The sequence below is a fragment of the Argiope bruennichi genome, chromosome 6 (assembly GCF_947563725.1).
Source record: "Argiope bruennichi chromosome 6, qqArgBrue1.1, whole genome shotgun sequence".
NCBI classification, from domain to species: domain Eukaryota; kingdom Metazoa; phylum Arthropoda; class Arachnida; order Araneae; family Araneidae; genus Argiope; species Argiope bruennichi.
This window is the reverse complement of record NC_079156.1, coordinates 93,930,524-93,957,253: the sequence shown is the minus strand read 5'-3', so window position 1 is coordinate 93,957,253 and position 26,730 is coordinate 93,930,524. Positions and strand designations below refer to the sequence as shown.

Genomic DNA, 26,730 nt, shown 5'->3' with positions numbered 1-26,730 from the left:
CTACTTCAACCTCAACATTCTGACGTAGCAATATTGCCATCGAGAGTTTATTATCAGTCTTTTTTTATTGATAAAATTATCTTATCTTTGTTCAATATTATTTACTAACGAGGAGAACAGTAATTTACGATTCAAATGTATGTAAAAACTTTCTTTCGGAATCAACTGAACCCATCTTTAGGTACGTATATAAAGAAAATGAATCACTGATTTAAATGTTTTAATAAAAATATCAAGAAAAGTTTCCTTTTTGAAATAAGCATTTTTCTTTTTAAATATAAGTGAAATCTCTACCTTTAAGATTGCATAATTTTACATTTATCACTAGTTTGTTGCAGTTTTGCGTTAAATACATTTTTTTATATATTAGTGGCCTATTTCTAATTTGCCCATTATATTAATTTACACATTTATTATTTCCAGTTTTCTTTCAGTGCTTTCTAAGGTTTTAGATATGTATCAGCCCCCTACTGGTTTTGATGACTGTCATTTGCACTGAATAATATATATATATATATATATATTACTCACGCATATTATTCAAATTATGAAACCAGCAAATGTTGCATAAATTGAATAATAGGCTTGGAAACTAATTATGCAATGAAAATTGAATTTAATTGCAAAAAACTTAGTTGTAAATTGTGTTTAAAAATATGCTTTTAGAAGCGTGTTAATTTTAGAACAAATACATTATAGAAATAATATAGGCCTAATAAATTACACCGTTTTTAAATTGGTTTTTACAGATATTATTATATAATATTTCAACAAAACAAAGATATAAGATATAAATATTTTTTTAAAAAAATGATGAAACTTATTTAACTTTCGTTATATTTACGAAAAGTACTGTTGTAAATCACATTAAAAATATTTTCGAAAATTAAAATTACAGGCAATTTAAAATGGTAACTAAATTGTGTCGTTTAAAAATTTTTATTTATTGCGAAAATATTTTTTATGCAGTCATATCATTGGTACTTAATGTAAAAAGACCCAATATTCGCTTAATTTCAATTAATAAAATTTTGAAAAAGATATTTCCTTTCTGGAAATATTTTTATGCCTACTACAACTGAGGGCCGGGGTGGCATGGTGGTAAGTTTTCAATTTCGGAATCGGACGGTTTCGGGTTCGAGACCGGTTTCTACCAAAGAACCGTAGTGTAAGCGGATCTGGTGCGCATTAAATTCGTCGGAGCTTTCCCATTGCTGGGATGCGGAAGCTTGGAAAAGGGGCTGCCAGTTCAAGTGCCGCCCTCGTCGTCAGACCGAGATTCAAAATTACGATGTCCGCCCCAAAATAACCCTTGTGTTTCTTTAAAACGGGACGTTAATATAACTGAACTAAGCCAAATATAGTTGCTTATCATGTAGAATCCAAGCAGATCCTCCACTTTAAAGGAAAAAAATATTTTTTGTAAATTAAAAAATATGAACTAAACTAAAATCTTTCGTTGACAAACTTTTAGTCTGTTCGCAGAGAAAATAAAGCTTTGCTCTCTATTATTCTGATAAATATGTGTATTTTAACTAGTTTCCTTTTATTCAATAAAACTTTGAGATTGAACCGAAAACAAATTATAAAACATATTTTCCGTTTGAATGCATATCAATCAACATTAAAATAAAATTTTGTTGGTATCAATGATTTACATACAGTAAATTCATATTTGAGCTTCAAACTATAATCGGTCATTGTACAAATTAGATAATTATAAAAAACAGGCTTGAAAAATTTGTTTTTTGGAGATTTTATTGTATTTTTATATTTATTAATGTAACGAATTCGTTCATTTATTATGACTATCTTATTCTTAATTTCTATTTATGAAATTTTTCACTAACAGTACAATAAATAATTTCAATTTAGCCCAACATTTTTACTAACAAAATTTCATGCATCCTGGCGAATTTTATCATATTTGAAAGTATTTAGGTAGATAAGCTTCCTGGCGAATTTCATCTAAAATTTCATTCAAATTAATGATTTTATTATTAAGATCACATAAAAAATTTCATCCTTGTAATTCGTCTCATTCTTGAGTTCGCTTTTTGGTGATTGTGATGAGCGAAGATAGAACCTGGGACCTTGTGGTTCGCAGTCCAGTAACATAATCAGGATACAAAAGCCTATGCTCGTGTAGCGTAGTTGTTAACTGGCTTATATGCTATTCACCCTCCAGTATTCACCCTATCTCACTATCCCTCCATTGAGACGGAGGTGAGATGAACGATATGGCTGTTGAGTGGTGATGTATTTTTAGCTGTTGTCTAATGGGCCTAAACCCAGTTGAGTAGCGCCAAGCATTATGGCGAGCGTGTGTGAGTGATTGGTTGCTGCGTCAAGTGAGTCTCACGACTTTGATTGCGAGTAGATAGCGCCACAACAGCTGTACGAACTGTTGAAGGTTCATCGTCAGAGGTCAACAATTTAGCGGATTGTAATTAGCGAGGATTGAACCTGACACCTTGTGGTTCGCAGTCCAGTAACATAACCAGGATACAAAAGCATATGCTAGTGTAGCGTAGTTGTTAAACTGGCTTATATGCTATTCACCACAGCTTGCTCGCAAACACACGAATATATATATATATATATATATATATATATTCGAAAGCTTAAAGTGGTTTGAAATGTGAAGATTCGCTGAAATCTAGTGATTTGAAGACTATAGTTCTTTGCCCGCATTTTCTCGATTCTTCATACGCCAGGAAGTAAAATGGCATACTCTCCAGTTTTCAAATAAAGAATTTTTGTGCTTAAAAATAAAGAAAAACTATTCCTTCATTTACACAAAAGAGTAGAGAAAAAAAAAGGGAGAGTAACAGAAAAATAAATTACAATTTATATCAAAACAATTTTTTATTGAAAAAAACAGAAATAACTTTTGTTTTCGTGTGATTAATTTATCTACAATGTACAGAGGATTATATCGAATTCAAGGACGCTTATACTTTGCTTTATTACTTGTAAAAATAGCAATGAGCTAAAAAAATTTGCATTGATGATTTTACAAACAAAATACCAGCTACTTAATTCGATACTTTAAACATAATACGTAATTTATACATACATAATACGTAATTTTTTTTTTACTAATTATTTTGACGTGATAAATCATAAGAGTAAAATCATCATTCGAATTCAGGGCAGGGAAGTGTGACTAGAATATTCGTACGACCGAATTGGGTCAAAAAAGTAAAAAGCAAAAGCAAAGATTTCCAAATTATCATGAAAACCAGAGAGAAGGAAATTAGGATGGTGAATATAACCTATAATTCACTATTCTAATCGCTATTATAATTTTAGTGAAATTTATTGTGAAAACCTAAGTACTGTTGACAGTTTAACAAATTTTGAATAGGGAAAAATCATTAAACTGAATATAGAAAGATAAGTATTCAGGTGAAAAAAATTAATTTTGGTGAAAATATTATACTGTGGGACAGAATTTTGAAAATTTGCGACTTGAGTGGAGAAATTATCGGATTATGCAAACTGAAAAGAGGGTGGGGGGTAATCAACAGTCATCAAACTGAATTAGGACTTCGTCTACTTTCACATTAAATGATTTACTCAATTTGTATTTTATAAAAAAATTAACTGGTACTACATAACCCAGATGAAAAAATTATGAAAGCCTTTAAATAATAGTAATAAATATATATAAAAATCATAAAAATTTCTGAATCGCTGAGAATAAGCTTCAGAAACACAATTTTAAGGTTTACGGAAAGTGTCCTAAATGTCAAAATTCATAGTGGTAGGAATAATTTAAATTGATTCTTCTGTTGTAGCAAAAATTATAATCATATTAATTAATTATATTCATATTAGTTAATTATATTCATATTAATTAGTTTTTAATTGGAGATTAATCATAATGATTTTTATATTGTAGCAAACTGGTGAATGGGAAAATGTTTTGTGAATTATCTATGAATCTATTAAATTTAATTTGTTCTAGAGATTCATTGTATTCGTCACAGATAGAGTGAATACAGAATACGGCTTAAAATAACTTCAGAAAATTTCCGATAAAGTCCAAAAATAGTCTAAGAAATCCAATTCTTTTCCTTAAAATATTGTTACGAATCTGTGATGCTGCTTCCCAGCATAGTTGGTTCCATCATCAGAAAGACTGTTTTACAGTCAGGAGGTCCCAGAGCTTGGCGACAAACTTGGCGACCATTCGGCGACTTGGTGACGAATTTTTCGACTTTAGCGCCAAAACAGATTATACCCGAAACATCGAGAATTTTCCCGATCCGTCCATCATTGGGAACCGAGATACGCCTCGAAAGTTCCTGATTAGTTGAGAGGCTTCTAGCCTCGACTCCTGAGACCTATAAAAGGAAGCAGTTTGCAGCTGCCGGAGTAGTGGTAGTCGGAATCGACGGTAAACAACGGGTCTTCCAGAGATTAGCAGAGCAGCGACGGAGTCAAGCTAGTGCTGAACTAAGCTGAGCGCTACTGTCTGCAGTAGAGTCTTGCTGTGTGCACGTCTAAGGCTGAAAGTAATTGTCTTCTCTATGCTGTATATAGTTGTCGTCTTTGTACTGTACTGTCTTCGTGTAAATAAACGTCGCTGTTTTTTTTTCTACTGCCGCCTGCTGATTGAGCGTTCTCCACACCATATAACTTCCACTATCCAAACGAACCGGGAAATTTCGCAACAATATTAATAAAAAGTTAACTTGAGTGATAATTTATGATGATATTAAAAGTAATGTTGCTGCTTGTTCTTTAGTTGAAAAATTAAAGATTTATCTATTTGAATTAACTTTTAATGAGGGAGATATCAATAAAGTGCTCATAAAAAATTAATATACGGACACAACAAATACGCCCTTATATAAAATTACACAAAATACTCATATAAAATTACAAAAACAGTTAATATGGATTTAGCAACTTCCTCATGCAGTACCAAAAGCACACATTATTTGCCATAAAAAAAAACATTATCCTTTTGGAATAATTTAGCAAAAGTAGTAGATACACTGATTTCTTTGAAGTATCAGAATTGCTTTCAATCTAAAATCAACGAATGCCTAGAGAAGCTCCTCCTTGTTAAGAAACTTATCAACAAAAAATTTCGCTTTCGATTGGACAAGACTATAGCGATTCCCTTTTCTTATCTTCCCACTGAAGCAGCAACGAAAAGCATGCTTTATATTTCCTGTCTCAAATATCTTGGACCTTAACAACATGGTATTTCATACTGCAATTCTAAAGCATTCCTTTGACGCTCATTCATTTCTCGAATCCGATTACTCGGTTACAAAATAAACAAATCGTTGCCGGAAACAAGTACCGAATCCGGAATGATCACCCGGAGACAACGCCTTTAATTTTGGTTGTTATGTATTTATCTTGAGCAAATAAGTTTTATGTGAATAATTAGGATTTCGTGGAAGATATCTGAATGTGCAAAAACAGTAAGCCCTCCTAGTAATAGGGGATAAGGAAATCCTATGAAATTTTTGATTGGTATTGACATTATGAGCTTTTGAAATGTGCTACTTGTTGCTATGGCTGTTATGGGTGACGCCATGTTAGCTTCTTCAGAATGCAAGTTGTCTTTTACGCATGCCTTTGATTACGATTCAAGAACGGATTGTATAGTATTTTCTTTATCAATCCGGGCTCCAAGAGATTTATACTGTTTAAATTGCAAGTAATTTAGTAGATAAATCTTGTAGAAAATTTGATTAATAATTGATTTTTAATTAGTGATTGGATATAAAGAATTTATTGTCAGTGCGATATTATAAAAGCTCTAATTTTATTACCCTTATTTTGCATCCATTGCAAATTAAGGCATCCATTGCAAATTAATTATTGCAATGAGAACATGATGTTATTTTGGTTAGAGGGTTGTTGTTTGGTTTTGAAGCTCGAAATCGCGTAGGCCATGAGTATTGAATATCGAAATCGCGTAGGCAATGAGTAAAGCATTGATGGCAATTTTCAACATCATCTTTTAATCGCATATATTGTTTTACCTGCTTTTACTAGTATTGCATTATTATTATGTATGCCTCTTTGAAAGCACATGCGTTTTTAAAAGGTTGACCTGCTTTTAACAGTATTGCTTTATTATTACGCATGCTTCTTTGACAGCAGATGCGTTTTTAAAAGGTTGACGTAGAACTATGACATCATAGCTGTTATTTCATCTCAAAATCGGTTGAGTTCCAAAACTTTGTTTGGCAGCTAAAAAAATTGAAAATGATAGTTTAGAAAAATTATCATTATACATACATACACACACACACACACATACATATATGTATAAAGAGAGAGAGAGAGAGAAAGATAGAGAAGTCTTGTGATTGTTTCAAACCGTTTTATACTGGCTAGTGATTTAAATTAATTTAACACAAATAATGACTTAAAAATAATAATGTTCTCACATGATAACTTGCGATCGTAGATTTAATTTTAATTTTTATTTAATTTTTTCTAGATGAACATAACTTTTTGAACTAAACATGTAAGATTTATTCATTAATGTCTAATTATGAATGAGTTAATAATTTTTATATTTTGAAGAAAATGAGAAACTGAAATTTTTCCTTACACGGAAAATGACATGGGTAAATTTTAACTTGGTGAAAAAAGATTTTAAATATTCTGTTCCTTGATTGATTTAAATAAAATATGTTCTGGTAGCATACAGATGACTTAGTGGCTATTATTTTTGTCGTGTTTTAATAATGATGGTTATCTGATGGTAAAAATTGAGTTTTTTAATAAATAATTAAAAATGACTGTCAAAATTGTCTTTAATTTGTAAACAAACCCTGTGACATGTAATTGTTAAATATCAGTTAAAAGAACGAAGGAGCAAAATATTAAATGATTTATGAGGTATTTGTAAAACTTTGAAATTTCGGAAGAACATCCGATTCAATAATATTTGGTGATTTAGACTTTATGAAATGCAACGAATTTTTTTACCTTTGAGTCGTCAATTAACAAAAATTAAATTATATGACAAGTATAAGGATTATATAACAAAAAGAGAAAAGTAAGGGAAACATCATGGCCATACTCCAAATGCAGTTGACCTGACAAAGTTAAAGATGGGATTTACAAATCTTTAAGATGTAAGCAAAGTAGGAATGCTCATTGAAATGAGAAATGAGGAAGATATTGGGAAATTAAAAGAAAAAAAATCATTAAAAGTGAAATTAAAAGAAGACATCATCATAAAAAAACGATTAAATTCCAATCTAAAATCGTTATTTATCGCGTAGAAGAAGAAAAAAATTGACGTGAATAAGGCGTTAACTCAATTAAAAGACAAACTGTTGTATTGAAAATTAAATAAAACACAAATATCTGTTGAAGCTAAACAAAAGAGCTTAATTGGTCTTTGACACACACAAACGCATATCTTTGTCTTTATTATTAGTGTAAATAAATTATTAGTTTAGTTTTAAACTTATACTCTGTCCAATACAGTTGAAAATATGATTAGGCAAAATAGGTGACAAATGCGAGAGATTTTATCATGTAAGACATGATGTTGTTTTGGCTTGAGGTTTTTGAAGCGATTTGAAGGCAACAAATTGTTGAAGCCTCAAAATGCGTAGACAATAAATTGGCGATTTATCCCTTTTTTTTTTATTTTTGAGTGGACTTTCGCAGTATGGTTTTTTCATTATCTATCGTAGTTTTATTTTGGAGTCAGCTTTCACTGTATAGCTTTTGAGTTATCTATCGTCTGCTGTTGTAGTATTTCCCTTGGAAATAACAGTGTTATTGCCTAACTCGTGCAACATTTTTTAAAAATAAACAAACAAGTTAAAATATTGTTTGTTTAATCGATAAAGATTGTTGGTTCAGGGATAATTTCAACTAATTAAAATACGGTTATTAGAAAATAATGCAGAAGGTTGTCACATTTGGCGATTTATCGCCAATTAAAGTTACAACTTGATATCCAAATTATATTTCTGAAATTATATTATGCCATCAAAAACATAACGTGTAAAAAAACCGAGTCTCGCAACTCAGTTCTTCTATCGTAAAAAGTTGTGAGATCCATGAAATACCAAGTCGGTCAATTTATTCAGTCTCTACTTAAGGGTCCTTCTATCTTAAGTTATTACGTAATTAGCTAACCTAACAACATCTTATAGTGACCATATCAATATTAAAAATCTTTTATGGTTTAAATAAATAGATTGACTTGGCCATCGCATGAAAACACAATACATCTTTACATTAAATTAGATAACATTAACATATTATATAAAATTAGATTGTTTAGTGCGATTGCCAAGTCAATCTATTTATTTAAACCATAAAAGATTTTTAATATTGATATGGTCACTATAAGATGTTGTTAGGTTAGCTAATGACGTAATAACTTAAGATAAAAGGACCCTTACTTAGAGACTGAATAAATTGACCGACTTGGTATTACATGGATCTCACAACTTTTTACGATAGAAGAACTGAGTTGCGAGACTTGGTTTTTTTACACGTTATGTTTTTGATGGCATCTCATTTCTTTTTGTAGATAGTTCTTTTCTTATTTTTGTATGTAGTCTTCCACTTTTTCTTTTCCGGTACTACTTCTTGAGCTTCAGCTACAGTTTTTCTCATAGCCCACTCCCTGTCTCTATGGGTTTTTCTCGTAAGCTTTGATGTTACAATTTTTGACAAGTCTGAACGGTAAATACTTCTTAGTCTGTTGTATTCACAAATTGAGAATTCCTGCGCTTTAATACTTCCAAAGTCGACATTTATTAGATGTAAGCCGTCCAGACTTATAACTCTCGAAATTGCCATGTAAGTTTGACCGGATGTGAATACTGCAAAACCGATATTCATCAGTGCATTATTTAGATTTAGGCTCAGACTTTTGGGTATAATTATAGCATAGGCTATACATATGGGAAACTGTTCGCTATGAACATAAGCTCCATTAATAATTTCAAATTTAATTTTTACCGGACTAAGCTCGTAAACATGTCCTTTATTAAATGTAATGTATATTTTCTTAATTATTTTTGTATTTTCCGTATCAACCTTTACTCTTTGCACTATACCGATAGAATCCTGAAATCAACCAAGACTCACGCCAATATTTCGCCTTAACACGACTTTTGCTCCTATTTTTATAATTATGTTCTCTTCCAGGCCTGCAATCGTAGAAGCATCGTCTTCATATTTTTTATGCATTCACGAGCTCTTTTTGTGAGGTATCTGGGGCAATCTATGCTATCTACAGCTGTAAGTTTTACATCGGGATGTGGAAGAGATTTAAGCATTGCAGTATTTAATTGTTGACACATGTTTTTTTGTAGGTAATAAGCAAACGGTATCATTAAGAAGTTTCGAGAGGTGTTCAATTATTTCAATTAACCTGTTTTCATTTGAATTGTATTTTAGAGTTATTAATCTAGTCGAGAGTAAGTCGCGGTCCTTTTGTGTAGTCACATCTAATCTTATTCTATTTAGCATTTCAACAAAGTCAGAATCATTGAGCTGTCGCATGTTAATTGTAAGTTCATCGTATATGAGCAGTTCAATCCACAGATTTGGTATCCTGAGGGAACCTAACAACTTATTAGTTTCAGCAGTTGGTAGTTTTTCAATAGGTGACTTTTCTCTTACCGGCGGAAGCTGTAAGAGATCTCCGAAAACTACAAGATGTTTTTTTCCAAACCACCCATTCTGATCATCGCTTGTGACGAATATTTCAGGTAAGCGTAAATGAATATATGTTAAAGTAACATTGGATATTATCGACACTTTGTCTACTACTTCTACTTCTTTCTTAAACAACACTACTTCTTTCAAATCTGATCTCAGAACTTGGAGCACTTCATCAGAAAGTGGCTTGTACTTCGGTGTTTGCTTGTGTTCTACAGGCAGCTGCAATAGTTTTAGTCAACCCATTCACATTGAATGCAGCTATTCCTGTTGGAGCAATTAACTGCCACTTTTTTTGTTTAAATACATCTTAACCCAAACTTTCAGAGTTTTTATTAAAAAGCTCTTTCCAGTACCACCAGTTCCACTCACAAAACAGTGTAAAACGGCAGCGTTATTATCAGTTGTGTCCATTTTATTTGTGATCATATCGAAGACTCTTTTTTGATCGGCATTAAGTTTTACGATCATACTTTGAAGATCAGTTTGCTCTTCTTCTACCAGATTGATTCTCTGAAAGTCACCCATTGCGTTTGCAGCTTCCACAGCTTTAAATTGAATTATTTCAAATTAGATATTGTTACAAACCTGTCATTTTGCTTCCCAGAGCAAATAGTATCATCATAAGAAAGATCGTTTTACAGTAATCTGTATTGGATGCTGTCGGATGCCGAACCTGTCATCCCAGAGCTTGGTGACAAACTTGGCGACCATTTGGCGACTTGGCGACGAATTTGCCAACAAAATGGATAATGCTCGAAACTTCGAAAAATGTATAGATCCCTCCATTATTACACGGATATTTTAGTTTTTCCTTGATTTATACACTAAACACTAATTGTATTCTAAATTTGAAGCTTCTATGTCTGCTAGAAGTGCCTTAGAGTTTTGATGATCGGTCAGTCAGTCAGTGACAAAATTCACAAACTTTGACTAGTTATAATTCTTAAACTACTGGTTCAAATTTAATGAAATTTGAAATATTCCGTATTTGTATAATGCCTGCTTGGTTACTGAAAATTCAGGCTTCTAGTTTTATCCGTAACAAAGTTATAGGGGGTCAAAAATGGCCTGAACTGCTTCGAGAAAAGGATGGTACGGACGTGCCGCTTGTTTTTGCTCGACTTGGCGACTTTGCTCGACTTGGCGGGGGCACTGCCGTGCCCCCAGATATTATTATATTTCTAAAATTATACCAAATTATGTATCTGAAATTATATTATATTACATTATTATATTTCTGAAGTTATATTACATTATTATATTTCCAAATTTACTCTCTGAATTCTTACAAATTGTCTTAATTAATTTAAGTCATTAACCAGTTTAAATCGGTTTGAAGCAATCACGAGACTATCAGATTACGCATGCGTCGATATTTAGAAAAACGATGGGTTTTTTTCATATCAAAACCGCTCGAGCTCCAAACCTTTGTTTGTCAGCTAGAAAAATTGAAAAAGAAAGTTTTAAAAAAATTATCATTATATAGATATACTAGCCGCCTTTGGCGACCAGCCGGTTCGCCAATCTTAATGTTCGTTTAAATTTTAATAATTAAATATTTTATGCAATTCCTACTTTAATAGCTTCTTCATCAAAGTATTTTAAAACTTCAAATTTTGATATATAATTCACTCATAATATTATAAACGCCTTCAGTCATAACGTAATATGTATCTCTCTAATTTTCTGTTAGTTCCCGTAGAATTTATACTTCAAATTAAAGTGGAAAGGATTAATCTGCAATTAATATAATAATATTTTTTACTGAAACAAAGTATTTTTTTGGAATATGATTACTGAAAACAGTCACTGAGCGTTTAAACTTTATGGGAACTAAAGAATATCTTTCCTAATTTATGTAATATTTCAAGAATTTGTCAACAAAATATTCTCAGATTCATCATGACCAGAACGATTAATTAACAATGTTTAATTTTAAATGCATCAAACACTAAGGAAATAAAACGAATCGTTTAAAATAATCGGTTGAAAACAGGTTAAAAAAACTACTTAAAAAACGATGTACTTAAAACTATAAGCGTATACAAAAAATATATAACTAACATAAATACAATTTAATTACAAAAACATGCAACTAACCTAAAAATAATTTAAATCGTCCGTTGATAATGGTTGTCATGTCAACAATCAGAACACATTGCGCATGCGTAAATTTTCAACGCCAGTTACGAACGCAAATGCGTGAGTTTTTCTACGCCAGTTGAGGTAACGCTATGCAGATTAGACATTTTTAATTTCCTTTATTCTGTTTTATTTTAATTCAAAAGTACTTAAGAATGAATCCGAAAGATCGATTAATTAACAATGTTTAATTTTAAATGCATCAAACATTAAGAAAATAAATAGAATCGTTTCAAATAATCAGCCGAAAAATCTTAAGCCTAGCCTCATGACTGTTGGGAAAAAAAACTGGGAAAAAACCGCCAAATGAGTTAGTTGGAAACTAACTCATTTGGCGGTGGGGAAAATGAAAAGATCTTTTTGGCAGGAAAGTTAGTTTTTAATTAATAATTAAAATTCTAATTAAAAATTCAAAAAAAGGACTATCCTATCTTTTAAGTTAGATCAAACTGCGCACGGTGTGCAAATTTGATTAAAATCGGTTAAGTAGTTTAGGAGTCCATCGCGGACAAACAACGTGACACGTAATTTATATATATTAAGATAGAGAGAAAGAGAGAGATCGATAGACAAGTCTTGTGATCGTTTCCAACCGGTTTAAACTGGTTAATGACTTAAGTTAATTAAGGCAAATAATGACTTAAAAAATAATAATGTTCTCACATAATAACTTGAAATTTGCTATCGTAGATTTCATTTTTTGTATCCGACAGAATTAAGCAACTACGAATCTGAGACGAAATAGACGGAGTTCGAGAACTAGAAACAAAGGCCAATCCTTTTCGTATTTAATGAAAAATAATAAATAATTATTTCAAGCAGGAAACGAATGATTATGAGATGATTCAAGATCCGGGATGCATGATGCGAACAAGGAGTGTTTACTGGTCTTAAATACTTCTTCCATTCACTTGCATTTAAACACTTAATAATCCTTCTTCTTCTTGTACAATTGTATTAATATATTTAAAGTATCTCATTAGAAGAAATGTATCTCTCATTCTTCATTAGAAGAAGATGAATGACCAATTTATTTTCCATTACAGGAAGAAACAGTATTGCTAATTAAGAGAAAAAGCAAAACTTCAAGTGCTTGAAGAGAACGACCATCAACCTCTACATCAAAAGGTATTTTCATGCAAACTATTTTGCAAAAAAGAATTCTATTGTTAAAAGTATTTTATCAAATTTACCAGAAAAAGATAAAAAATAAAAAGCATCAAATATATAAATATACTCTCTTATCCACAACTATTCTTTTGCAGGCTTGTTACTAGTTCTGATATCTCCACTAAAGCGTCCTTGCTTTTGCCATAGAGTATAATGGAGACAGAGTTGAATTACGGATTGATGTTGTCACTCAAGGAGATTACCCTCAGAAGAGTTGTCATCATTTTATGGAGTCAAACTGATATTTTATCTTCACAGGACTCTTCTAATATTAACTATCAGGTCGAGAATAACATCAGGAAACTTGAGTTAATTCCAGTGCTAACGGAGCAGATGATATACTTAATGCAGCATATTGAATCAGAAATATTGAATTGGCGCATTTTTCATGAACATTACTTAGAGATGCCCGAGGGTTTCGACGCACGTATTTTACAATTACTCAGTTGGACAGTTTCGGGAGCTGTCGAATATCAAAAATCAGCAGAAGACATTATAGATCATGAAATATTTGACACTACTAAAAATTACAAATTAGCTTGCTTATATTGCCTGGATAATCGCATTCCGATTCTTTGGGAACAGTTACCTGAGAAGAGTAAAAGATATTTTTATGAAAAAGATATTTTGCAAATTCAAGATGGAACAGTACTTCATCTTGAGTTCTACTGGCCTTATATTCTGGAAGAAGAAGAAGATAACCTGTCCTTTATATTTGAAATATCCATAGGAAATACGATTAGCTATAAACAGTATGCATTTGAATATTCAGCATCTCAAGGTAATAAAGCAGCAGCTGAATACTTTTTTAGAAAATTAACAGAGGATGAAATAGAAGCTTCATTATTCAGAGTTTGCCAGTTTGTCGTAATGAAGAGAACACGATATGGTCTTAAGAAAACAGATTTCCCACGTGTGAAAATTTCTGATACTTTCTGTTATTTTTTATCCTTATTGAGTGTAGACAGACAGATGACAATTTTTAAGACTTTCCCTCGTGACGTTTTGATATGTTTTCTTGATTGGCCGCGGCAAAATCTTTTTTTAGACATCGCAAAACTTATCTGGGATTATCTTACTACAATTGATTACGTCTTTCTACTAGAGGATATTTCTATGAGAATTAAATCAGATTACACACTTGCAAAATTATTTCAAGAATTCTTTCTACTGGGCTCTAACGATTTTAGGAAATATTTTGTAAATCAAGAAAGTGAGTTTGCCTCTTGTTTCCAAGCACTTTTTAAAATTCGTGATTCAGAAACTATCAAACTAATTTTTATGAATATTGATTCTGAAGCGAAAAAGAAACTTGCCTGTTCTGAGCGTGTTTTCAAACTTTATGAAAGGGAGGTAAAGAAAGGTGATTGGTACTTAGTTGGATTGTGCCTTGAAGAGTCCAGGCTCTCTAAAGAAGACAAGGAAGGAATAATGGACACTCTTTCAAAATTTGCTGAGTGCCTCCAGAAAGAGGAAAAGATCCTTGAGAGAAATCTTAATACAGATTAAATGAAAGTAAATAAAAGACTCCTGGAAGGCGAGGAAAATATGTCTAAAACACATAAAAAGATAGTTTTATGTAATACAGAAGTATATGGCAATCTTTTGAAGAGATCTTGGCAACTTAAAACAATTTGGCGAGCAAATAATTGACACTAAAAATGAAAAATTCCGTATTTTGTATTTTTCTAATGAGTTATATTTCAATAGTAAAAAAAATAATAATAATTAATTATAAATTATTTACTTTTTTCCCCTGAGAGGAGGTACGTGGGAGTTATTGCATTTTTTGTATTTAATTCAAAAATCCACAAAAACCTAAGAACGTCATGTCAGTTCACATACTGAAAAGTTATGCAATTTAAATTGCAGCAAGATAAGAAATAGTTTCCACCTCCTATGATATCTCAACCCTTAGGAGAAACTAACAGACTAATAAGAAACTAACTCTCTTCAAAGAAATTCGTGGTTGATAATATTTACTCCTTTATTGCTATGCCATACTCGTTTTAGAAACTGTATAATTTTTCATATGCACTTTTACACAAAAAGTATAAATTGTAGCAGTAAATTAGAGTCAGTGGTCTCCAAAAAATTTCCCACGTACTTTTTAATTAAGGTCTTACGCTCTTCTCCCCACATCAGGTATTAACTTAATAACCTTACATGGCGTTAGCAAACAATAGTTACGAAATATAGATCTGTGGCGTTAACCTAACATTTTTACTGAATGTTTTGTGTAAATATATATTTTGAACACTTTTTTTTAAGCCGAATGAAATCAAAATTTGACACGGAGTTACAGTTGCACTCCAAAAACAATATCTTTGTCCATTAACTTATGTCATTCCGCTTATGAATTATTGCGTTTATTTCCATGCGAAAGCACAGACAGATAAATAGTCAAACCTAATAGTATTAGTTCCATATTTGATAAGAATCTATATTTCAAGCTCTAAACTGTGTGCCAAATTTAATCAGCTTATTTCTTTGCGTATTGTAGTTATCGAGTTTTTAATCGAACAACCAGAATTCCTGTGTATGGATTTCGTTCAAAATTTGACAGAAATTTACAAATATCATTTATTTTGTTTTACATCACTTGTGAATGTAGGGATTTTAAATTGGTAAAGGAATTATGTTTTTACTAATAATAATCTAGGTTTATAAAGAAAAGTAAAAACAAATACAAGATTGACAAAATTGTATTTCTATTATGAAAAACCATTATCATATTATTATGCTATTTATTGCCTTATTTTACTTCAAATAATTTTATCTCTATTATGACAAAATCTTAAAAAGATTGTCAGGAATTTAAACCGTCAAAAACAAAAAAAAATATGTATCCAAGAGAACGGAAAAACCTATCGTACAAGGCACATTCGAATCTACATCCATTTAACTGGTGCACCGTTGATATTCCAACTTGTCTTTTGTATTTATAGTCTAGGCATATTGAGATAATCTTTTATTTTGCTTAAATTTTAATTGCAATTAAGTAAAGCAATGAAAATTTGCATTTTATCAATGAAATTATTAACATTAACATTTTTGAATACTAACATTTGATTTTTAATAATTCCAAAAATTTGATTAAAAGCTTTTCCAGGATTTTTTTCTACTCGGTCCTAATGATTTCAAAAAATATTTTGTGTCTCAATAATGCCACTCTGCGATATTGTCTTCTTCGACTTTTCAATTCAAATCTCTGAAATTGAAGCTGCAGAATCGATGAAAGTAATTTTCAGAAATATAGATTCTGCGGATAGAAAGAGATTAGTCACTTCTAAATTTTTTTTTCAGTTATTTTTATACTATGCTTTTGAGTGACGAATGGCACTTAGTTGAGCCGTACTTTCAAGAGTCTACACTCTCTAAAAAAGACAAGAAAAATGTCATGGAAGCATTTTTATTATTCTTGAAAACGAATAAAGAAAAAAAAGACCAACTTAACAGGAAGTAGCTGGGAACGATTTTTTCAATTTTTTTTGTGAAAGAGAAGAGAAAGTTCCTAGTACGAAAGTGGATTTTTAAAAAATCTGTGAAAACACCTAAAATGCAATGAAGAGAAGGCTAGTCAATAATGAGACAAACATTCAGGGGGGGGGGGACGTGGAGTTCTAAAACAGCATCGATATAAAACTAAAAATATACATTAATAAATGCGCACAGAATTCACGCCTTAGACTTTTAAAGCCTTGAAAAAATAAAAGAGTGCTTTAAAATGGCTTAAAACAAAATTAATGGCAAAACAAAAGTTGAATAAAGATGAAGGATTTTCAGTGTGGTATGCTATAATTTTCAATAGAGATTGTGAACGAATTTTATGAATTCCTTAAATCTTCAAGATGCCAATCTTCATGTGCCATCTGCAAGTCTTGAAAAGTTGGACTAAGCCGATACTGCAATGTACTGCCATTGTGTGAATTCTAAATACACACCTAGACTTAGAAGAGAATATTTGTCCTGCCGTACGCTATCATTTTTCTGTTTTAAAGAGTGTGTTCCACTGATATAAGGGTGCATGAAATCCGATCAGTAATCATAATTTTTACGTGAACAGGACTAATATAAATCATTATGAACAAGACGCAACATATTTCAATATCTAAATAAATTATTCACTTACAGAAAAATAGAACTGTCAGTGACTCAATCACATGGTCTGGCATTAATTGTGTTGTAAATAAACTGTGCTGAATGCTTAAATGATAAGCAATGTGAGCACCCAATCTCTTCACAGTGTATATATATTTACATTTAATGTGTAAGCTCATTTTATTATAAGTTTTGCCATTGTGAGAAAATAAAATATCTATTGTAAAGCAATGAATATCTTGCAGTTATTACTGGAGAGGTTCGATAATAATGACGGACCTTTTTTGTATTTTAAAGATTTTATTGTTTCTCCGCTTTCAGAAGTTTGTTTGAGCTTTGCCTTTCGGCGTGCTGCTACGTCGATGATGTTGCAAAGACTGATAGTTTTTTACATATACCGCTAGAGGGAGTTACAAGTGAGAGGCGGGGCAACATGCTTACGTAACAATTACTTTATATTTTATAATTAGGTTTTCCTTTAGTATATGGCTTATTACAGTGTAAAGCGTAAATATAAGGAAATTGTTAAAGAATTTTTTTTTTAATTTTTGTTGATTTTAAATTACGTTAAAGTTTAGTAATACCAACTCAATATTAAATCATGGATAAATTGTGTATGGTTCTGATGATTTGACAACTGACCTTCTACCTCGGACAGATGAGTTCATTTTAAAGAGGGGTTAAAATATGATAAGAAGAACAATTCGGAGAGAGGTAATAAATGCGAATCTATTATATTGGACTGTATGGATTTTTATCTTACTTTTCTCCAGAACATTGTTGACAAATTTGGTATTATGAAGAATTGAAACTTTGCCAGTTCTGGCAGACAAAGATTGGATGTCGAAATCCGTATCAAGATACATAAACGTAACTGTTAAAAATTTAATCAACTTCAATCTAGAGCACAACACTTTGGTGAAAATGCAATAATTATTTGCGAGAGAATCCAGCATTAAAATATTTTCAGAGCATTAAAAATACATATATATATGTAATGATATTTTAAACTCTTAATTTAATCTAAATTAATTTCCAAGATTTTATCTTAATTTAGCCCATCGTAACTTCATTCTAAAATATACTCTTATTTCGTGATCCAATTCCACTTTCGGTTTAATTAATTCCTCTGTAAAAATAATGCGCCATCAGTATCATCATGCGCTACGTATCAAGAGAAAGTGATATCTTCGGTTGCCCTTGAAACGGTGTCTAAGGTCACCACGTGTATTGAATTGGCGCCTGGCCAGAAATCCTATGTTATATAAGACTAGTGATCTTTTGTTCGTCCCTTTTTGCCTTCTGCTTTTGTGACGCGCTGCGCCTTCTTGTAAATAATCACGTTTGCCTCCCGAGAGAGAATAAAACGGAATTAAAAATACCAAGTCTCTTCACTGCTTCGAACCTGCCAACCACCAATATGTTATATATATATATATATATATATATATATATATATATATATATATATTGTTACGAAATTTCCCGGGGTTCGTTTGGATAGTGGGGGTTATATGGGGTGTGAAGAACTCTCAATCACCACGCGGCAGTAGAAAATAAAACAACGGCGTTTATTTACACGAAGACACACAGGACAGCACAAAGACGACAATTATATACAGAACAGAAGAGCCGAGACGTGCAGCATACAACAGCAGCATACAAAACTCTACTACAGACAGTAGCACACAGCTTAGTTCAGCACTAGCTTCACTCCGTCGCTGCTCCGCTTATCTCTGGAAGGCGAGTTCTTTTTCGTCGGTTCCGACTACTCTCCGATCTGGTTCACCTCGACGACTACTCTTTCGCTTCCGACTATTCTCGCACTCCACTAGCTCGCGACTCAATTTACCACTGCCCGGCAGCTGCGGGTGCTTCCTTTTATAGGTCTCAGGAGGCGAGGCTAGAAGCCTCTCAACCAATCAGGAACGTTCGAGATGTATCTCCGTTCCTACTGGACGGTCGGGAAAATTCTCGGTGTTTCGGGTATAATCTATTTTGGCGTCTAAGTCGCCAAATGGTCGCCAAGCTCCGGGACCTCCTATGGAATCAACTATGCTGGGAAGCAGCATCGCAGGTTCGTAACAATATATATATATATATATATATATATATATATATATATATATATAAGCATTATTTTATGTGAAGCAGGATGCAGTTTTGAAGACAGTGAAAAGACTTTTTAAATTTTTTTAATCCATCGGAAAAGCATAATTATAAGCAGAGACGCGGGACGAAAGCAGAAATGGGGAAGAAGGGCGAAATAAATTATCCCTCGTCTTATATAACCTGAGATTTTGATAGGGAAAATATTTTTTTACAGTGCTGATATATTATTAAGATTCTCATAAGGATTTCTGACGCATGTCAATCACAAGTAAGGGAAATACAGGGATCTTTTAAAAAGAATGTACTTACTGAACAGTTTTCTATCCCTTCCCGCTGAGCGTGTGAAAGTGTTGGCGTTTAGACGATTCAGCAATTTTACATAGCTTCTCTTGAATTAATTAAGCACAGAAAGAAATTAATTAAATTGAAATTAAAGTGAATATATATATATATTGTTTTAAAAGTTGTTTCCTTTTTGCATTATTACTTTTAAATGCAAGCGATATTTATTTAAATACGACATAATGTAAAGATAAATCACGATCTGTATATATAATACGCTAATGTACATGGAACAGAAATCCTTTTTATTGCCGAATGGCAGCATTTAAGCGCAAACAAACCATCGTACTAACATTTCATAACTTTTTTACAGATGCACTTAGTTTACCACTTCTTGTAGATAATTAATGGAGCTGCAGGATATTGTTAGAAATCAAGGAAAAGGGCTCCCCGTTTCATTGAAACCTCCATTTAGTTAGAGGAAAGAAATGTCAACAAAATTAAGATTCAGCCGTCAAACAGAAAATTTAATCTAATGCAAAATTAGCCTCGATTGTCACCAGATAAGTAATTGCTATTACTTGCATCATTAAAGCATAAAATCCCTTCCTTAATATAAATTATTTCATAAAATAATTAGAAATTCAATGAAATAATTGAATTATATACTTTAAGAGTAACATATACACATCTTAATTTTTTTGTAGTTTGATTCTATTTCATTAATAAGCTTCAGTTTTATTTAATAACAAGTTAAATTTTGATAAATGAACTCCGCATTAATTGTTTTGGCCGTTAGAAAAATCAGTATTATTCAAGAAACAGGATGGTCACCAAAGGTGGCTATTTTTCGGAATTTTCTTTGTGAACTGAAGCATTCGAAATGTAATTCAAAGAAAGAAAACTGTTTTCAAACTGATTCTGCAACATTGTACAAAAATATATGTGCCTTTTCTCTACAAGCTTAAACAGGAATAAGTACTTTGCGATATATATTCACTTTCTCTTGTTTGATGAGAAATGAATATTTTAAATGCTTCAATTCGTTTTAAATTTTGTAAATGAAAACATTCACGGAAATTCCACCTGCTTAACACCAATACTTTTGATTCACTAATGTTATTATCATTATTATTATAAACTCGTTTTTATTAATGCCGGGTTTACACTCGGCCAGTTATAAAACGGTCAGTAGGCAGCCCATGGGTAGGAAGAGACTGTTTTATGTTTACAACAATTTCTTAAGATAGATTCAATCATTCCATGATTGGCTATAAATTGGCGTATCATATTAAAATGATAGATATTTACTCAAAGAAACATGGTGAAATAAAAATAAAGGTCATTATGTCTCAATTTGGAAAACCGTAGAAAAGAAAGGTTGAATAAAATGAAAAGAAAAGAAATAAAAACATCACCTGCCGTCAGAAAGAACAAAGAAAATAAATGTCGGAATTAATCTATGATAAGTTATCAATTTTTTCACGCCAAAAAAATCGCCAAATTCTACAAACGCATGCGCAGTAAGAAAAAAATGTTGCTGTTCCGGCATGCTGTTGTCCCGTCTGGAAAATTACTTGACATCGACTGAACAGCATTTCTCGGCCTTTCTACGCATGCGCTGTCTACTGGCAGTCTTATAACTGGTCGCGTGTAAACCCGGCTTTATTTACTGCCAGTCTGTTGGTGCAAATTTTGCAATCGAGTTTCATCGTCCTGGCGGGCTTAGGATTTCAAACTTTAAACATAGCTCAGTACTAGATGAAATTGCAATATTAACTTATTCATTCTTGTCTGTCTGTCTGTCTGCTACAAATTTTGAAATTCATTAAAAACTTCCTTTGCCGATAGACGCCATACCTTCAATTTTCGGGAAGTTAATTTAAAATCGATCGCAAAATTTCACACACACACATGACTAATAAGCAGGAAATAATTGCTTGTTTATTTTATTTATTTATTTAATATACCAGGTTTTTAAAGAGTATTAATAACTATAGAATAATTTCTCCTAGTCGTATAAAGATTTTGTTGGGATAAAGCGAGCGTACTATTTTTCTAGCGTAGGAATATGTGTGTGATTACGTTTCTGGCGCTTCGTTCTGATGCATTCCTCTCGCGAACTGCTTAATATGATGCTGTGTGCCTAGTTGTTAATACCTGTATTCTTTTCTTTCCGTTTTCTATGTCTAATAAATGTGCTGTTTTCAAGAACCATGCTGAGATTTATTGAAAAGTAACAACAAATTGGTAGCAGAGCGTGGTTCTGGCTCGTGGTAAATGTTTCGTTAAAATTTCCAAGTGAACTTTGTGACTGAAACGAAACTGTCAAAAACGAAATTGCCAGTATGGATAAATTAAATGTCCCTGAGCTGAATGGAACTAATTATTTTATTTGGTCATTGAAAATACAGGCAGCACTGAGTTTGAGAAGATTGGACTCTGATATTCGCGGTGAAACCAGATAATCTTAGTAAACAGATGCAGCAGAATGGAACCAGAAAAATTCTGACGTCGTTGCTTATATTAAGTTATCATTGTCAGACGAATAGGTCCTACAGTTCACAGCAGAGGAAAATGCAAAAATTCTTTCGGATAAAATAAAGTCAATATTCACGGGTCAAGCAGAAGACCGCAAAATAGATGCCGGCAATGAATTGAAAAATCTTCAAATGAAAAATAATGAATCGGCAAACGATTTTGTTGCGAGAGCACAAGAGGAATTGCTACAAAGTGTAATTCTTTAGGACTGGATGTCACACCTAGGGAGCTCGTTTACTTTACAGTGCGCGGACTGAAAGGAAAATTCTCTAAAGAACGAGAAATTCTTAAAACCCAACGTGACAAGTCAATGGACGAAATACTAGAAAATTTACGTGAAGAAGAAAATACCTGTTATTCGCCGACGAGTACTCACGCTGAAGGAATCAATGCGGAAGTGTTTTATTCCAGAAAAAACAAAATTTGTGGTGTAAGGCTCTGTTATATCTGCAGACCTCCAAATCATATCGCCAAGGACTGTTTTTACAGGAACAAAAATGCTAGTCGAAGTGCTCCATGTAATGAAAGTAATCAAAGGCGAAATACACAACACCATGCCAACCAATCAATAAAACAACGAAGTGTTAGTGATAATGTGTTTACTACTTCTCATCAAGAAGAAAGCCTAAGTGATAAAATATGGCTGCTGGACAGTGGAGCTTCTTGTCATATGGCCAAAGACAATATGTGGTTTGAAGAAATAATCCCTAAAACAAGGAATATTTATTTAGCAGGTAAAAGCTCTAACATTTTGTGTGAGAGAGTCGGAACAGTTAAAACAAAAACTGTAAGTAATAATCCTAGAAATTTAACAATTACTATTGTTAGCTATTTTCCTGAACTAAGATATATTGTCAGTAACTTGTTTAATGGATAAGGGTTGCAAAATTAAATCGAATAATAATTGTATGTTGATTTTTGATAAAGATAATAATTTAGTTACTAAAGCATTTAAAAATAACAATAGATTAGAATTATATTTGGAACTATTCAGAGTGTTATTTTCTAAGCAATCCACTAGTAATTATGAGATTTGGGATTACAAATTACGCCATTTAAATCCTAAGTATATGCTTAAAATGAAAGATATTGATATTAATGATATTAGATGATTTAGATGTGAAACTTGTGATATAAATAAGATAACCAGAAAAACTCATCCTAATATTGACGTAAATCAAAGTTTTGAAATTCTTAAGTTTATTCATGCTTATCTGTGTGGTCCTATTAAACCTGAATCATTAGGTGGCGCAAAATATTTCATGATATTGTTGGATGATTTTTCTGGCATGTATTTGACTTATTTCTTAAAAAATAAAAATGAAGTGTTTAATATATTTTCGCAATTTAAAGCCAAATATGAAAATTTAACGGGGGAAAATTAAAAAATTAAGAACTGACAATGGCTTAGAATTTGTAAATGAACAACTTGATACTTATCTTGCTAATTCAGGAATATTTCATGAAAAAAACTATTCCATACAATAGTGAAAGTAACGGTAAAGCTGAAAGAGCGAACCGCATTCTTTTAGAAAGGGCTAGATCTTTATTATATGAAAGTGAACTTCCATTAAGTGAACTTCCATTTTGAGCCGAAGCCATTAATTGTAGCACCCAAGTGTCTAATGTAACCCCACGTAAAGGAAAAGAAAAAATACCCCTTGAAATTTGGACAGGTAAAAAACGGAAATTAAATTATCTTAAAAAATTCGGCTGTGTGGCTTATTTTTACGTTCCGAAAGTAATGAGAAATAAATTTGAAGTTCCAGGAAAACGTGGTATAATGCTAGGATACGCTACAGAAAGAAAGGTTTATCGAATTTACGACATTAAAAGCTGAAAAATAATAGAAGAAAGATCAGTTAAATTCAATGAAAAATTAAAAGGTAGTACTTATTTGGGGAAAACGAAAGCAGAAAGTTGGGATCCCACTGTTGGGATTAATCCACTGCTTGAAACTTCTCCAACGGCATGCAAAGTAAATCAAAAAGCAAAAAGTGAAATATCTATTTTAGAAATTCCTGAAGAATCGGCAGAGGATTTCTCATCCTAGTGATTCATCTATTCTATACCATAGTAGAACTTCGCGTCAGACAGACGCCGCTATGGGGGATGAAAACGAAACACCTGATGTTGAATCAAATATTAATAATATCGTAAATCAGATTCCAGTGAGACGTTCGGAAAGGCTCAATTCTAAAGAAATGTCAGCTAATGTAGTTAATAACATTCCGAAGGCATACTTAGAAGCAAAAAATATTGCTGATTGGAAGAACTGGGAAAGAGCAATGGAAAATGAATTGGATTCGTTAAATAAACTCGAAGTTTGGGAAATAGTAAATAAACCCGCAAAAACAAAATTAATAAAAAGCAAATGGGTATATTCTTTAAAACAAGATAACTCTGGTGAAACAAAATATGAAGCGGGACTTGTAGCAGTAGGTTTTAATCAAATAAAAAATAAAGATTATTCCCAGTCTTATTCACCCGTTGTGAACATCGAATATTTCAGAATGTTAATGGCACTTGCATGTAAATTAAATTTATTTTTTTAAGTTCTTTGATGTTAAAATTACATATTTATATAAGGATATTAAAGAAACTGTTGATATGTTACCTCCACCTGGTTATGAAAAATTAATTGGAGATGAAAAAGTTTGTAAGTTGCAAAAGAGTATCTATGGCTTACCAGAAACTGGTATATGACTATAAAAGGTGAATTAGAAAAATTAGGATTGATGCAACTGGCCTCTGACAATTGTGTGTTTATTAAAACTGTTGGTAAAAATATTTTTTATATTATGTATGTATGTATGTAGATAACTTAGCAATTTTTTCTAATAATGATGAAATGTATCAAGAGATTGTAAATAGATCAAAAGCATTATTACAAGAGAACAGAATTACAAGAGAACAAAATTGGTAAGTTTTTAGGTATAGAAATTGTTAAACATGAAAATGGTATTAGTCTATGTCAATCTGAATATATTGAATCATTATTGGTTAAACATAATCTAGACAAATATAAAAGTGTTAAAACTCCAATTGTAAAAGGAGAAGATAAGAATTTTCCTTCCACAAATGAACTGGTTGACATTACGACGTATCAAGAATGAATTGGTGAACTTTTATATTTAGCTAATAGAACGCGGCCTGATTTATCATTTGTAACAACATATTTGTCACAATTTAATCATAAACCAGAAAAAAGGCACTATAATGTGGCTAAAAGAGTACTAAGATATTTAATGGGTTCAAAAGATAAAAAATTGTTTTATGACAGTATGTTTGGTTTTCTTAATGCAAATTCTGATGTTAGTTGGGGGAATGCAGAAAATGGCAAATCATTTTCTGGTGTTTTAATTAAATTAGGTAATTCATTAATTTCATGGAAATGTCATAAATAAAAAAGTGTCAGTCTGTCAACATGTGAAGCTGAGTTAACTATTTCTGAAATATGTAAAGACATTATTTGGACTGTAAACTTATTAACTGAGTTAAACTGTAAACAATTTATAAATAAAGCTGTAACCTTAAACTCAGATAGTCAAGCAGCAATTCAATGGATTAAGTGCACCAGGTCTTCAAATAAATCAAGACATATGAATTTACATTTTCATTTTGTGAAAGATTTGTTGGAAGAGAATGTAATTAAATTAGAATATGTTCAAACAGAATGTTTAATTGCCGATTTTCTTACAAAACTGTAAGTGAAGAAAGGCTAAAATATTCTGTGAAAAATATTTCGTTAATTTCTTAAATTTTGTATGTACATATAATTTTTGTATTGTTGTGTGCATTTAATTTTTATGTGTATTATAAATGTTCGAAAAATGTCACTCGCAGGAGGGGTGTGTTGGGATAAAGCGAGCGTACTATTTTTCTCGCGTAGGAATATCTGTGTGATGACGCTTCTGCTTGACGCTCCGGCGCCATTCTTCCATCGAACTGTTTAACATGATGCTGTGTGCGTAATTCTTAGTACCTGTGTTCTTTTCTTTCCGTTTTCTATGTCTAATAAATGTGTTGTTTTCAAGAACCATGCTGAGATTTATTGAAAAGTAACAACAGATTTATAACCCCGTATAAATTCCATGCATATTTAAAGGATTTTTTTAAAATTTAAATAATTATTTTCCTATTTGTATGTGAATTCGGAAGTGAAAAGATTTATGCACGTAATTGTGATTACTATGTATTTCTGAAGCCAAAATTCGACAGCAAGAAGAAAACGTTTAAAACGACGCTGCGTATTAAAAGTGTGTGCATTTTGGATACATTTTTTGCCATTGAATTTTCTTTTTCTTTCGAGGAATCTAATTATATATTTCCTAACATTTATATGTAATTAATTAATATTGTTCCTGGTAGTTTATCATGATTTTTCATAAGATAATAAATGACTTTTAAATCATATATACACATTAAAATTTATGAAAATTCTGAGCATATCAGACAGAAAGTGCAAGATCCATATATCATTAAAAAATGTACAATCGAGTGTATTATCTCTACTAGTAATGAAAGCGGATGAGAATTTTGATCCTTCAAAGAACAAGCAGTTGTACCCTTATTGGCGCAAACATAATTTTGGAAATGCGGATTCATACCATGGAATATTTTTGGAATTTGAATTCGATATGTAAATACATTAAAAACTTAAAATGTTGGACCTATTCTGTGAAATATCTATTTATA

The 26,730-nt window shown here is 31.7% G+C and overlaps 1 protein-coding gene across 1 annotated transcript; it reads left to right on the top strand.

The window, feature by feature from the left end:
• The first annotated feature begins 96 nt into the window (after positions 1 to 96).
• Positions 97 to 17,290, top strand: LOC129973048 (uncharacterized). The gene is made up of 3 exons (XM_056087406.1): positions 97 to 181; positions 12,873 to 12,954; positions 13,092 to 17,290. Exon 3 carries the CDS (start codon positions 13,150 to 13,152, stop codon positions 14,503 to 14,505), a length of 1,356 nt encoding a protein of 451 aa, XP_055943381.1. The 5' UTR covers positions 97 to 181; positions 12,873 to 12,954; positions 13,092 to 13,149; the 3' UTR covers positions 14,506 to 17,290.
• Positions 17,291 to 26,730: the final 9,440 nt, after the last annotated feature.

Coding starts and splice junctions, on each gene's coding strand:
- LOC129973048 (XM_056087406.1), top strand. CDS start 13,150: ATGGAGACAGAGTTGAATTACGGATTGATGTTGTCACTCAAGGAGATT.